General features: G+C 36.8%; 1 protein-coding gene across 2 annotated transcripts; it reads right to left on the reverse strand.

Annotated features, from left to right (window-relative positions):
* Window positions 1-8,309: 8,309 nt before the first annotated feature.
* babam1 (BRISC and BRCA1 A complex member 1) lies at window positions 8,310-15,967 on the reverse strand. Of its 2 annotated transcripts, none has more exons than XM_015390460.1 (9): window positions 15,831-15,967; window positions 12,769-13,221; window positions 11,605-11,663; window positions 11,396-11,516; window positions 11,053-11,131; window positions 10,951-10,975; window positions 10,712-10,841; window positions 10,481-10,564; window positions 8,310-8,986 (listed from the first exon to the last, which is right to left on the reverse strand). In XM_015390460.1, the coding sequence occupies exons 2-9, from the start codon at window positions 13,207-13,209 to the stop codon at window positions 8,786-8,788; spliced, it is 1,140 nt and encodes a 379-aa protein (XP_015245946.1). In that variant the 5' UTR covers window positions 13,210-13,221; window positions 15,831-15,967; the 3' UTR covers window positions 8,310-8,785. The 2 variants fall into 2 exon arrangements, with proteins under 2 accessions (XP_015245946.1, XP_015245944.1); XM_015390458.1 differs by having other exon boundaries at window positions 10,481-10,567.
* Window positions 15,968-16,424: the final 457 nt, after the last annotated feature.

Consider the following 16,424-nt stretch of genomic DNA (forward strand, 5'->3'; position numbering starts at 1 on the left):
AGACAACTAAAACTGAGCCATAGAAGACCCAAATGCAGAGATGGAAGCAGAGATGGTTTCTTGTAAGTTTAATGATGAAGTAGCAACAAAAGCATAAATCCAGACTGAACTGGCAGGGAACTTGGCAACAAACACAAAGAGACACTTGAGGGAAACATACATAAATAAAATGAAGAGAAAACAGCAATGTATATATAGGAGACAGAACTATGAGTGGAGTGATCAGCTAATTGGGAGAAGGTGTGGACAGAAGCAGCTAAAGGGAAAGGAAAGGGACTGAACTAAAACTAAAAAGTAACTTAAATGAAGCAAAAGGCAAATAAGGACAATTACTTGAAAATAAAAATTGAACAAGGGGAAAAAGAGAGGAGAGGGGAACCGACTGGAGATAACTGAAAAAACACCAAACAGGAATAGTAAAACCAAGAAGTGATTCAAAAATTATACAGTTACAGTAACAAAATAATCACATAATCAAAGCCTAACGCTAAGTGAAAACTAAAGAGAAACAAAAAATCCCAGAGCGGCAAGTCACCACACGTACAATATTGAAATTCCCAAAGGCATCAAAATTTAAAGGTATAGTGGAGGCTGTTCTTTTCCTGGGTGGATCATCCAAATAAGTGGTCCTCCTAAATGTCAATCATTCAGGTGAGATGTTTAAAAAGGCCATCGTGTATCTGCATTTATTTTTAAAAAGTGAGAGGACGGTCTTTCAAATATTTGTGAAAATCCTCCATTATATCTTTAATTAATCAGTAATACCTTTAAATATTGCAGATAATAAAATTTAAAATGTAGAAATTTACTTCGAGAAAATTTAAGTTTGAAACAGAAAATTTATATAAAATCAGTTGCCCTCTTTTAAAAAAAAGTTTTTTTTAGGGGTTATTATAAGATGCCTTATAACGACCTTTGATCTGAACAGTCACTACATAAGCAAACTGAAATAAATAATACTTAAACTTAAATGTTGAATTAGAAAATAGGTCCTTTCCTAAAAACATATTTCATTTATAGCCATAATTGGAAATGTTTGGGATCCAGACAGTGACTCCTCTGTCATTTAAAGGAAAGTGCTTTTTATGTGAATGAGTAATCAAAGGTCATATTAGGCAGACATATTTTTGTGATTAATGTTTTTGTAGGGAAGCAATAGTTTTAATGATTCTGTGTGAAGAGAGTGCCAAATTTTTTTATTTTTTTTATTACAGACCATCAACATTGATGCTTTCCTTGCTATATCAAAGTGTTTTTTATTTTCAATCATCTCATGTCAAAACACTTTACAGAGAAAATTCCAAACAATAGAGTGGTTAAAAGTTTCCTGTCTAAGGAAACCCAGCTGAAGTACTGAGTCACCTGTTGGACGAGCATGTAGGGACAGTGGACATTCAGTGCCTGCAAAGTCAAGGTCACATTCGTTTGTATTGTGGCCTTGAGTTTTCAGCAATCCCTCACATCAAGGATGCATGCAGTGACAGTGGAGAGGAAAAATTCAGTTTTCACAGGCAGACAACCCCCAGCAGAACCAGGCTCGATGTGAGGAGTCTTCTGCCAAGGCTAAATTGGGTTCAAGAAGACATAGTCATTTTTTTTATATGTAAGAGAAGGTAAAGTTAAAATACCTGCATAGGCTATAGGTATAGGGTGTAGCTACTATAATGAGGAAAAACAGAGAGAATATAAAGTTAAAAGTTTAACAAACATTTGAAAACCAGAGGATAGAAGTAGAATGTAGCAAAGTGATGTAAAGGGGTCTCTATGCCCCCCGTTAGCCTAAACCTATAGCAGCATAACTATAGAGATAGCTCAGGATAACCTGGGTCATCCTAACTATAAGTTTTATGGAAAAAGGAGAGTTTTAAGCTTAGCCTTAAATGTAGACAGGGGTCTGACTCAGAGACTAAAAGTGGTAGCTGCTTCCACAGGAGAGGAGCCTGATAACTAAAATATCTGCCTCCAAAGCAAATGTTTAGAGATTCTACGTGCCAGTGAAAAAAATACAGATTGAGAGTGAAGTGATCTGTTAGGAACATAGGGAACTGCTGGGGTGTCATATTTGAGAGGCAGAGTTTCCATTTACATCCCAGATTGAACAGAATTGTTTGAAATTAAATTTAAATGACAGGTCCTAATCAAAAATAACATCAACGGTTTTTATATTATTTCCTGAGGTCAATATACCATTCAGATAACGGACTTAGTGGATTATTTTTCAGATTCCAGTCCACACACAATAACTTATGTCCTATCTGAATTAAAAACCAGAAACTTTAAAGTAATCCTAGATTAGTCTGTAGTCTATGTACATTAAGAGTTATAGGTAAATATAGCTGAGTATCATCAGCATAATAATGGAATAATCCCATAATGTCTGATAAATAAATTCATTATTTAAACTGTCTTGTTTTCGGCAGCTGACACAGAATTCAGGCATAGTATATACAGCAAATATATATATTTGAATGTTGGGTAACGCCATATACACATCTATCCTCTGCAAATACAAGTCATTCAGTGGGTCTTTTGGATCGTGATCTTTTTAATAAACCAAACTTTGTTTAGGTTTCACTGAGCTAGCTGTTAATTTGAATTAAAATTGCAAATCTTAAAGGTTCTCTTCTGTTTCAAGCCTACCTCTTAGTGCATGGCACCAGTACCACCAGCTGCTAAACAGACTTTCAGGTATAAGATCATTCAGCCATGTATGACAAGTGGTTGAGTTTTTATAGGTCTTAAGGCGGGAACTAGATTTCTTCAAATAGGCATAATTTCAAGCAATTCAGTAGTTCAATCTTTGTCTGTAACACTGTTCCATAGACGGCATTGTGAAAAATACATATTTCATTCTTGCTATGTTTTGCTCTAGAGCAGGCATCCCCAAACTCGGTCCTCGAGGGCCGCTGTCCTGCAGGTTTTAGAGGTTTCCCTGCTTTAAAACAGCTGATTATAATGATTGCAGTAGAGCAAAAGCCTGTCAATTAGCTTTCAATTAAAATCAGCTGTGCTGGAGCAAGGAAACCTCTAAAACCTGCAGGACAGTGGGCCTCGAGGACCGAGTTTGGGGATGCCTGCTCTAGAGGTTATTTAGGTGATCTGCCCACATTCCTAATTTAAATCCTCCTTACTGTGTGCAGCAATAGTAGTGTTTCAGCATCTCCCACTTTATTGTGGGCATCAGCCTTGGGTGTACCTGGATTATTCTTAAATATTTATAATATTAATATTAATACCTTTAAAAAGCAAAACAAACATGATGAACGAATAAGAAAACAAGCCTACTGTAATGTTCCAGATGTGAATTCTACAGATTAGATCTAAATAAAACAATACGGTCTTTAGGAAACAGAATTCATAAATAGTATGGAATCTTCCAATTGTGTGGCTCACATTTTTTTAAGGAAAACAGGAAGCTTTACCAATCCTTGCCATTTTTAAATATAGCCACCCCAGAATACCTCAACCTATTCCCTAGTGGAATAGGAACAATGTATAACAGGTTGAGGAGTAAAGCAGAAAATGCCAAACAAATACAGCAAAAATGTCCACTACATCCTGTCCTAAGCCAGCGCGGAAAGGAGTCATGGCAATGGGCGACTGAGAGAACAGAAACAATAGGTAGCTGTCACTCTTCAGAGTTAAGGGAATAACAAAATCTCCCAACAGGGGCTCTGGATCCCCTCTGAGCTGTTATCAGAGGGAATGATGAGGGGCACAGCGGTGTCCTGAAGAGTGTGAAAAAAGTAAAGGTTCTCTGAGTGTCAGTGTTCCTGCACTAACGTTGGTCTCAGGCAACATTCATTTAATGTAGAAAAGCTAATCTAAAAGGATACATTTGAACAGCAGAGCTGACAGGATTGATTACCTCTGAACAAAAGCAGGAAACCCAACTTTGCAGACTTACACCTTCTGAGATAACCAACCAACCAGGAAGATACAGTGTGTGTCACCTCTTGAACTGTTGGATAAGAGACACATTTAAACAACATAGAGTAATGAGAAAAACTGAGATTTTTTGTGGTTTGAGCAAGGATACTGACAAGTCTGCATACAGACACGAGTTTGATTGGCTGGTTTACTTGTACAGTCAGAAACTTCTGGCCACCCAAGACAGTGGACTTCCCAGTAACACCCCGCAATATCCTCAGCCACACCGTGTTGACTTTGGATCACTTCCAGGGAACCACCTTTTCTCAGGGCCTGAGCTGGTCTTTACACAGAAACTGTTGAAATGAAAGTCCAGACCGTGCTTCCATTATTCAGGCTATCCTGAGTTTGTCCATCACTATGTAGTTTGGCTCATTCCAAAAAACAGGACAGGTTCCAACTACAATGGACAATCTGGTCTGCAGAGAGGTTAATCAGAGCTGACCTTCCTTCCATCCAGGATTTGGACTCTTACCTTCAGGTCAGTGCTGCAGAGCACTAAACCAGGGACCACAGAGATGGGTTCTAACCCAGTCTCTCCCTCTGATGAACACATAATAGTCACAGTTTCCAGATTAATGCCGTGTATGTTTGCACTGGTTTAACCTTGGGTTTATCGTAATATGCATTATATGTACATATAAAAAAAAAAACAAGTTTAATTTATCTTTACTTTATTTTTTATTTATATTCAAAATGTTTTTATTGATAGAGGAAGTGGAACCAATGTGAAATTCTTTGCACCAACTTGTTAATTCAAGCTGGTTCTTATTCTGGTGCAAATGTTTAATGTGCTGTAACAGAACATGGAGTATGGCGTGCTTCCCCTGGAGTAAACCGACATCAGGATTCCTGTAATATCTACATTAGAGTTTATTTGAAATGCACAGAATTCCAGATTCAATCTGTTCAATTTTCCAATCATTTTATTTTTTACTTTATGCATTGATGGGTCTGAACCAACTAAATACTTTGGTTATATAATTCCCACTTCATAAACACAGTAAAATCATAAACACACTATGTTAAAGATGGCTTCTTATTCAGCAGTAGGTGGTCAGTGGCCTTGTATTTTGCTTCAAAACAAACCTGAATTTGTTAAAACATGTTCTTATATAGAAATCTCTGTCCTTGATTGAAAACGGATTCTTAAAATCACAATTTGTTATTATTGACGAAATTATTTTCCAGTTTCCTGTTTAGAAACTTTATGCAAAGTTTAGCAAATAGAACTATAACTACTTAAAGGAAAAAGAACTCCCACTAAAACTACACTTTATTATCTTAAATGAGTTTATCTTTTAGAAACCAAAATCTAAAATGATACCTAAATTGGAAAAATAAAGTTAGTGATAAACTCATAAGTAAAGAAGATATTTGAAGAACAATTCATATTAAAAGTGCTTTAGTCTACCAAAAATCCTGATTTTTATCATTTAGATAATGGATGAAGCCAAATTTTAAAATGTAAATTTTGTTCCATAGTTTAACAACTCCTGTCTGAAAAAGATCAAAACATTATAATCTGGTCCAAAATGGTTCTCAGACTGTGGTATTTATGTCCAGAATAATATTTGTGGTAAATGTTTCTTACCAACAGCAATTGGAGCACGCCTGGGAGTTATAAATGCCTTGAGATCCACAAGGATGAACCGGAGGGTGTTTATAAGAAAGGGAGGTTTCCCTTCTACCCCTGTAATCTGATCTCAGATAAGCACATGGTATTAGAGAGGATGCATGGATACGCAACAGAGGGTTACTGATTTAAAGCTCTAAAGCCACAAGACAAATGTTTTAATCTAAGCTATATGCCTCTAAAAAAAGAATTACAGTAGATAGAAACCTGGAGTGTTGCATATTTGAAGACTAGTGATGTCAGCACAAAACCTGCTGAAAGCAAAAAGCTAAACAACTTTTAGAAAACCTGCTTTGATTATGAGTAGTTTAAATTTAATATTCCAAAACAAATACATTTTCTACATTTTCATACTGCATGTTATTTTTCATTTCCAGTTTAACCGGGTATTGACTGTCTCTTTTATGTGAATTGCCTGCTCTTTTCTTTTTATCTTGAATATTTCCCTTTTGATATTTCTAAAACTCAACACTTTTCTATTCTGAGAAATGTTTTTCTCCTTAGCTGAAAGTCTATTTTAATTTTAGATTTTTAGTATCTTTATATTTAATTTTGTCTCTGTTCATCCACACAGCATGAGGCGAATAAGATGTTTACATAAAACTTGAAAGAAGCCTCATCGACCAAAAAACAGAAGTGACAACCATAAATTGAGCACGAAAGACTTGACTGACAAAAATAATAACTGAGAGTGCCTTAATAAAAGCCTTGTTGTGTCAAACAGAATATTAATGTCAAGCAATGCTTTAAACTGTGTGACATCATTTGGACCACCTGGCTTCCCGTAACACTCATCTTAAAAGCATGGTTAAATTATAAAAAGTGTTTGCATAATTCATGTACTGAACCCGTTGGATGCATGTTTGGGATCACTGTACTGAAAAAAAAAATCCTTTAATAGTTCCATCGGTTTAGCTGCCAAGGTATTGAGGTATTGATGCAGAATTTGGGGGCAGTTCTTCCTCTCTATTTTTCCACCAATGTAGTTTAGTGCACTACAGCCACTGGTAGTGAAACACTCAGCCTTACAATGACTGCTCCAAATTTGACCTCCTGACAAAAAAAAAAAAAAAAGGTTTTCTTGTTGGAACCTACTAATTTCTAACATTTGTAGATTAAAGAAAATACACTTTACATCTTTGACTCAGTTCCTGCATTTTCAACTGCTATAGTTCTATGTCTGCTTCCGTCTCCTTGAACCCCAGTCGGCGTCGGCAGATGACCGCATACACTGAGTCTGGTTCTGTTGCAGGTTCTTCCTGTTTAAAGGGAGTTTTTCCTCTCCACTGTCGCTACAAGCATGCTTAGAGTGAGAGATTGAGAAGAGTCGATGCAATTAACTGGTTTTGTGGTGTAGATAGAAAACTTTGAATCAATTTGACTGTATGATCTGGTTGAACTGCAAGGTGTTGTGAATTGGCACTATATAAATAAACTGAATTAAATTATAGTTGAATGTTGTGAAAAAGAGAACTCATTCAAATATGGAGATAAAAACAGTTATGATCATCTGAATTTCCAGTTTTGTTCAATTCAAAAATGAGAATAAGACAGTAAAGCCGTGGAGGACATGAGACACACAGATCGTTCAAATGTTTATACTCTAAAGTTTTTTTCAGATATTTTTAAAAAGATATTGGATGGAGTTTGAAAAAACCTAAACAGGACAATAGCACACGACTGTGTTGAACTGTATTAATGCAAATGCTGACACAGTGCTTCTTGAGTTAACAAAATAAAATCAGTGCTTTTATTCAAACCAACCAGCAGCTATTTTAAACCTACAGCATTTGAATTGCACTGTTTTAATACAAGTATTAATGGTGTTACTTGGGGGAGTTCAGTTTTCTCAGTCATTGCTCCAAGACTGAAGTTTAAGAACGACTGAAGGAGAAGAATATGAGCAAAATCTCCAGTTTTGTGCTGCATTTAGGAAATAAAAACTAAATAACGTTAACATATAATAGCAGTCTAGGTGGAATCTGCTGCCACCTCCTGGTCTAACTAAACAACACAGAAAACATTCAGTTTAAACATAAGAAAAGGATTACATGTTTTTAACTATAACCAAAAAAATAACTTTCAGTAAAAACCTTTCTCTGTAGCTTCTTAATGAAAGAAAAGGGATTTTCTGTACAATCATGAAAAAAAGAAACATCACATAGAAAGACAAAATGGAAATAACATTATATAGTCTTTATGCGTGAGATTTAACAAGAGAACAAAATTATCCCATTACAATAAGGCTATAAGCTGAAAGGCATCACAGATAAAATAAAAATGTTTGTTACAAACCTAACATGAAAATGAAGTGTTGAGCGTTTTATAATTTGTTGGATTTCCTTCTGTAGGATGATCAAAAACATCTACACGATGTGAAGTGGGGGTGATAAGGATCCCCTGTTGATTGTGAGTTTCCTCAGCTGAATTCACATTTTAAATCTGGGTCCCACAGTGACACCATACCTCCAATAAATGTATCCCTTTTCTGACATTTCTTGTCAGTAAGCCCCTTTTAGAATGTTGAACTTGTTCTTTCTCTTGATGATACATCATTTTAAGTTTATTGAGATTCATATTAGGAAAACAAGTAGACACACACACTTGTTCTTTACTACAGCTTAGGAGAAATAGTCAGATAAGACCCAAATCAAGCTCCTGAGCAGTAGCATAGCCTGCCATGTCCTGTTCAGTAGATGTTATGCTTTGGGGTTGCTTTGTGTTATTGGTGCAGGGTGATTTCCCAAACACTAATGGGCAAAACCTACTATAATTAAGAGAAACTGTTGTTTAATTTGGAAATGATCAAACATTAACACTCAGTAGAGATCATATTGCCATTTCCTGCACTTTATGATCTGAAATCAAACGAAAATCATGGGAAAATATGGAGGTGAGCTTAGCAAAGCCTGACGCTCTAACTGCTGCATCATCCATTATATTAAATAGATAATTTTAAACCAACTTCAATCTTTAACATACACTCCCCCACTTTTAGGACAGTTCAAGTGATTCTTTATCAAACAACTATTTTTTACAATCAGTGACTTGGTGAAAACCCAATTTCCCCAAAATCCCCACAACTTTGTTCAAAACCACTGAAAAAAGTAAAGTTTTGCATTTAGATAAAAAATAAAATAAAAGCTTTTTTTCTGCATATTTGCTGCATGTGTGGATTTCACAGGAAAAGCAAAAACATCTATATTCAACTGTCCATTTCTACACCGTTGCCTCTGTGTCCGGGGCGTCGTCGCCCTCCAATAGGCTGTAAGACGCATGACTCTGGAAAGGTCTCTGCAGAGGATGGGCCAGCAGCTTGGCCATGCAGTTGTGCAGCTCGATGGCGGGTCCACTCAAGGAGACCTCGAAGCGATAACACATGGCTTTTGAGTCCAGATTACAGAAGGATGTGTAGTTTTCCTGGAAAACCCAAGTGAGGATAAGTAAATGCAGAGGAAAAAACTTAAAAGCAGCCCTTTTAAAGAGGTGTCGTCAAGTACTACGACGTTAGACATTTCTATGTCAGTAGCTCACTATGGTTACATATTACTGATAAAATTATCGCTCCCTGTTGGCTTATTATTATTATTATTATAAGAGCTTTGTGTACTAGGGGTGGAACGGTTCACAAAATCCACGGTTCGGTTCGGTTCACGGTTTCGTAGTCATGGTTTTCGGTTCGGTTCGGTATATGTTGATTGTTACACCGAAAAATTAAAAAAATTAATAAAAATTATAAAAATTAATGCATTTTCTTAATGAAATTAATGAAAACATCCAAAAAAAATGTATAAATTGTAATTATTTTTAATGATTCGCGGAAACCCTGGATCATTTCCGTATGTTTTGCTGCTTTGAATTTAATCATCTTGCGCATACCCTCTACCATCTCCAAGGAACTCAGAGCGGAGCAGACGGGAGCCACAGTGGGGGCTGTAGGCTTTGCTTTGTGCAGGCGGTCTGGAGCGCAGCGGGGCGGAGCGCTAATGGACTATGTGGGATTTTGGGGTTAGCATGACACGTTGGTCGTGTTGCTGTTAGCATAAACAAAACGTGTTGTACAATGCTTGCACAGTGTTGCACTTTTATCCACAACTTTCTTTCCGCCGTCATCGTAGGTCACTCTAAATGCAAAGCGGTCCCATACAGCAGACCTATAAAGTGCTGCTGGTGCGTCTTCCAACTCCTGTTCTTTCCCACTCGCCATACCCACACAATTCTCCACAACAACTGATTTTTTTTCTGCTACACCCGGCTACGCTGCTTCGCTTCTTCTTCTTCTTGTTTACTACTGGTGGTTGGCTTTGGTCGCAGTACCGCCACCATCTGCTCTGGAGTGTAAACGCTTCGCCTATGAGAAAAAGGAGCAGCGCATGAACCGAACGCAACACACGCGAACCGAGACAGTCGAACCGAACGGTTCGGACGGTTTTCATAAACCGTTCCATCCCTATTGTGTACACTTTGCTTTTGCTAGTATACATAGTCTTTGACTTTGTTTACCATAACTAGACCACATGACCGGAGGCATATTGGACATGTGGGCAATAAGTAAACAGTTAGGGGCCACATACATATATTATGTCTACTGGAAGTAATGAACCTGAACAAAGCAGAAATGTCCAGATGAAGTGATCAAGGAAAGAGAAAAGTCAAAATTAAGTGTCAAAACGAGCAAAAAATTTCAATGCAAAGAGGGACAACAGACAGGAAGAGCTTGGAAACCAGTATGAACATGAGATAATTATTCATATGATAAGTAATAGGAAAAACATTTACCATTATTTTAATTAATTCATTGTTGAATAAATACCATTATTTAACAAAATCAATCCATCCATCCATCCACCCACCCATGCATGCATCCATCCATCCACCCACCCATGCATGCATCCCCGTATAAAGCGCACTTACCCTCCAGCTGGTCTCGTCCCCTTGCTCCTCCATCCCATTGTGCAAATAAACCACATCAAAGAAGAAATACGGAGACTGCAGCATCTTCTAAATTACAAAAGAAAATCCAAATAAGACAATTACTACAATGGTTGACTGAAATACAGTGTTTTTAAGGGGTAGACTTGATAGTTGGATTAAAAAAAGATATGTGTGCTAACTCCAACAAAGACTGAGTAGTTATGAACTCACACTAACAGCCTCTGAAGGGTTGAACTGCATTGGCCCAGCATGGCGGCTATAGATAAGCACAGTCCGCACCACGTATGGAGGAGGGATGGTCTGAACGTTCTCCATCAATGGCAGCTCAATCTTCTGACGACTTCAAAAGGCATAAGAGCAGGATTTTACATTGCAGAACATTTCTACATTGTTTTAAGTTGTGCTTAATGTTCATTTGAGTTACTCAGAAAAACCAAAACACTACTTACATGACATTAAGGAGATCTTCCAGGTCTAAATATAGAAGTTAAGGCTGATCTGATTTTATTATGTAGAGGATTTTTGCTGTTTATTATATGATGAAAGGATACTGAAGGACTCGCACACATTGGTTTCCAAGTCATACAGACAGCTGCACAGCTCGCGGGGATCAGATGTGAAGCCAGACAACTGTAGGAAAACATATGATAACATAAAACATATGATAAGAATGATGATCATGTTCATAAAACAAAAACAAATACATAAAAAGAAAACATGTAGAAGCTTTTGTCTGATTTTACCCTTTTCTTAATAAGTATAGGTCAGAAAAAATCTATTTATTTGCAAATATTCAGTGGTTTCCATTCTTTATGTCTATCTTAAAAACATAACATAAACAGTAAAGTTATTAATAACTTTTTAGGAAACAATAACTAAGCTTGTGTTACCCACCCACAGAGCATCATCGTTGATGACAACCAGGGCAAACTCATGCCGCTTGTCGATTTTATGCTTTGTTCTTACAAACATCTCAATCATCTTCTGGGAAATGTTCAAGGCGTTTGTTTTAGATCTACACAGAAAGGCAGTCAAATGATGAAAGGATTACATGTTAGAACAATGTCAAGGAAATAGTGGAGAGCTACTGCGTTGTTACACACCCGTTAAAAGATTCAAGCTTTGGTAAGGACATTTCTTCAGAAAGATCCAAGCAGATTATCTGTAGAGGGAAGCAAGGTAAGAGGGTGAAAAGACTAGAAAAAATATATACTCTTGTCAATATATTTTAAATAACACCTTAAATGAAACCTCCAATGAACCTTGGTGCTTTTCTCTTTCTAAAATTCTTGTATAAATTAGCAGCTTTCAAATGGGAACCATTTTCTTTTGAACTTTGCAAGAAAATTAAGCTGTCTGAAAAATAACCTCGTATTTTTGTAGCACTTTTGACGACCTTTACATTTTAAAATATTGCACACTTCAGTTATTAGGAGACACAGTGAAAGGTCTAAGGAGCCTCATTGGACTCTGGAGCTACAGGTTTCAGACTCCTGGTGTCCTGATCCTTTTAAAGGCCACTGCAGATGATTTTCTACAATTGAGCTTAGCTTAAAGCAACATAGCGTAACCTTTGATTCAAATTTTAGCTAAATTTGAGATGTATCAAATAATTTTTCAGCCCTGTGGGCTGGCACTCTCAAAAACTCACCTACATAACTTGAGTGGGTCAGATCCGCGACTGAATGAGCAAAGACCCAGAACGCTGCTTTATGGCAGTCTGAGTTCCCTTTAAACACAAGAGTTAGCTAAGCTAAAATTTGTTGATAGGCTACAAAAGAGATATGAGTCTTAACTGATCATATACTTGGTTCACTGATGGCTGAATGTGGTCTTTTCTTTACAAGTAACTCCAATTTCTCAATTTGCTGGTCTAATGTGGCCTGATTCCCAAACACAGAGGGAAACTGCCTGTGCCCTTAAGGGGAAAAGAACCTTAGTTACAGGTCAAGTGCCCCTGGTGGACAAAATTTAGAGTTTGGTATTAAGCTTATTTGACGTATCCATTTATAGTTGTATTAAATATTCTAAAGATGCCTTCAAAGGGCGTTTTATATTTTCTATAACATTTTTTTTGTCTGTGTATTATTTGTACATTTTAAGCTGGGAATCTCTGTAAAATTATGTTATAGTTTCATAACAACAATGGTAAATCCAGGTAAAAAACACTAAATTTTCAATAGACACCTTACCCCTAACCCCAGAGAGAGTCTATTTGTTTCTTACTTCATTAATAAGAACAGTATTTCTAAGTTATGTGGACCTACCACTTTCTCTGGACAGTTAACCCTGGGAACTCTGAGCTGGTACTCTGCTGGTGGAGAAATAGATGTACTAAGCATGGGCTGTGAAGTCTTTGGCCTTTCTTTAGCTGTGACAGCAGCAGTGGACAGTTGTACGGTGTTGCTGGCTCCAGCTCCAGCTCCAGCAGCAGCAGTAACAGCTGGAGGTGGAACTACAGCCTGAGATGTAGTTGCTGAAACTGTTGTGGTGACGGAGCTTGGAGGGCTGTCGCTGGTCGAGGCTTCGCCTTCGCCTTCCACACGATTCCCCACAGCAGGCTGAGATATGTTCTGGTTTCCGTTGCCTCCAAGGCTACCTGTGCTGCTGCGACGGTCCTCAGCACCTTCAGGGTTGGAGCGCGTGCGGGGTCGCAGCTCTACTGGACGCTCCTCTCCATCAGCTGGGCCTGGCTCTGGAGTCTCCATGGATAGTACAAGCTGTACGATGAGTAAGTAAAGATAAGAACAGTATATTTTTTTTATATATTCTTGTTATTAAAATATGACAGAAGAGCATAATTATCCAAGAAATATTATTTAACAGGTCAGATTTAAAATATTTAATTTTTATAATATTACATTTTTAGTTTTTGTTTAGTTTTGATGATTTTTGGTCAATTCTTCATAAACCTTTTCCGATATAAGAAATAAATTATCCTTATAACAATTATATATATCATGAATGATAATGTGTGTATGATAAATTTGCATTCATTTCACTGTTTTGTCTGAAACAGTCATTAGTTTTTAAACCTGATGTCCTTCCGCCTGTAGTTCTGGTAATAATAATAATGAGAATAATAATTGAACTTTATTGATCTCACATTGGAGAAATTTACCTCTGCATTTAACCCATCCCCTTGGGGAGCATTGGGGAGCATTGGGCTGCAATTGTGCGGCACCCCGGGAGCAGAGAGGGGTTAAGGGTCTTGCTCAGGGACCCAGAGTGGCAGTCTGTGGAAATGGGATTCGAACTCAGGACCTCAGGAGTTTCAAGCCCTATGCCCTAACCACTAGGCCACCACTACCCTAGGTGTAAAGGATCAAGCACACCACCACCAAATTAATCCACTGGGAATTGGTGGATTTAGCAGTGTGAGCAGGTGTCAAGTCTTGCTGGAACATAAAATCATTATCTCCATAGAGCATGGGGTGCTTTAAATCTTCCAGGTAGACGGAGCTGGCTATGGACTTGATAAAACACAGAAAACCATCACCAGGAGTGTCATAACCTCCCAAATCATCACTGACTGAAAACTTTTCATAAGACTTATTATTTGGATCTCTCGCTTCGTCCTCTACATCATGGGTCTTAATTTCCAAACGAAAACATTTTTTTATTTTATCTGAAAAGTTGACCAATTTGTAAAAGTGTACAACCTTTTCTGGCTTAGTGATCCTAAAACAATGAATGCAGGAGCTGCAGGATATGCAGCTGCTATTCTGGATATGTTTTCAACTGATGTTTGAGCACCAACTCCTACAGAGGTCTTTATCAAGATGATTCACCCTTGGCTGTAGTTATCCTCTTTAATTCTATTAATCTTTTTTATGAATCGCTTCAACTCCACAGGACCCAGGTGCTATTATCTCTGCTGTTTTTGTAGCCTTAACTATTTTTAGGATAAACCTCAAGGCCGGAATAGGGGGGCTAATTGACATCGTCATGTATGTTGTGAAAGAATACATGCACCAAAGGATGTTGAAGTTAGCCTTGCTGTGTTACACCTCTGACTTGTCAATCAAGGTAGTCTCAGCCCACAATGACTTGTATAGGGGCAAGCTGGCATTTAGGGCTGAAGGAGGGATAAAGTAATGACATGTGACATATGATTTACGAGCAGCCAGACACAAGATTTTAAATTTTGAAGAAGACTTATAAATATTTTTGATGACAGGAGTAAACTTTACAATTACATGTGAATAACTTGTTGAGCCAACAGCATAATGACAACATTAAATACATCCTCTACTAATGCATTTGAAATGAATCCTATGGATAGACGTTAAAGATAGATTCCATGTCCAGTGTCAACATAACATGTTGTGTTATCATGCACAGCTATATTCTAAATGTTAATGACTCCAGAAATACAGGGAAAAGAAATTATGGGAAAACATTTCCTCACTATTTCAAGTGTTACTGGAGTCTTCACCACACAAGATCTGTCCTTTTCCATTTACCTTGGAAGACGTGCAAAGTTGTACAGGAAACATTTGGATCTCCTTTTTCTTAACACCAAATCCTTCTAAGATTTATAAACAAACAGGTGGAGTTGAGGCGATTTTAAAATGACTTAATTTCGAAGATTTCTGAGAAAACTTTAGATGAAATCAGCTGTTTTAGTTCACACTTTTTACTCAGCTAAAATCCTTGGACACATCAGAGAGTTAACGACCAGGATATTTAACAATGACCATTTAATGCACACTATAATAGTTGATGGTTGGTAATGACTATTTTGTGAAAACCCATCAGATCAGATGTCCTCTCATGGGTGATAATGAAAAATATCTGTATCAAAAATGTTTTGTTTTTCCCTCACAGGACTAAAGAAATTGAGGGTTTGCTGAGATCCTCATAGCTGCAAACCCAAAACTGACAGAAATGAACAGTTAAAACATCACTTTAGGTGAAATGTATCCTAATCATATGTAGATTTCAATATCTAAATGGTAATATAGAAATAAACCCCCTTTAAAATAAAACTTTAATTTTTCGAGATGTGCAATCTCTTTCTATAAATATAAAATCTAATATATAGAAGTTTAGCTTTTATTAGCCATTCACAGCACAGTTTCCTCAATGCAGACAGAGGTTTAACTACACCTGCAGTTGTTTTTCTTGAGTGAACCTGTAACCAGCTTTATCCTAAAATACTCACAGAGGTTTTAGGTGTTAAAAATCGGTTTGTACCTAAAAGGCAGTTTGAACAGGATGAATCTGACATGATAACAGGTTTAGCTGTTAGCATCAGTTAGCTCTTACACAAAAACAACCAAATCGGTATTAAGAAAATGATAGAAAATAATAACAGAATACTTACGTTATGAATAAGTACGAAACCTCTCTGATTTATTAAAGAGAAAGAGTCATTTATGGTGCTATATATTCATAGAACAAGCTAACGTTTGTTTTGATTTGGCAACTTCTTTTGCGGAAATGGTACAGCCGGAACTTCCGGTCTTCGCAGCATTATGGGTAATGAAGTCTTAAGACGTTATTCTTGTTTGACATAAAATCGGTTTTCTGGAAATTAAAATCCATCTACTAGAATGGAAAGTGGCGGTCAATCTGATTTACAACAATAATAGATCACTGGATGTGATTTTATCTGAAGATTAACAACAGAATTTGTCCGTTAATATGGGACACAATGATTATTCAGCTCTGACTGACAACAGTTTCTTCCCCACTATTTGACTGCTAAATGTTTTGTAGAGATGGGTTATTGTATTGTATTTTATTATATTTTTTTGATTTTATCATTTTATATATATATATATATATATATATATATATATATATATATATATATATATATATATATATATATATATATATATATATATATATGTTTTATCGTTATGTATATATATATATTTTAAAAAAACTGTTAGAACTGTAAAATTACAGTCCT

The sequence above is a fragment of the Cyprinodon variegatus genome, unplaced genomic scaffold (assembly GCF_000732505.1).
Source record: "Cyprinodon variegatus isolate N-32 unplaced genomic scaffold, C_variegatus-1.0 Scaffold501, whole genome shotgun sequence".
Taxonomy (NCBI): Eukaryota; Metazoa; Chordata; class Actinopteri; order Cyprinodontiformes; family Cyprinodontidae; genus Cyprinodon; species Cyprinodon variegatus.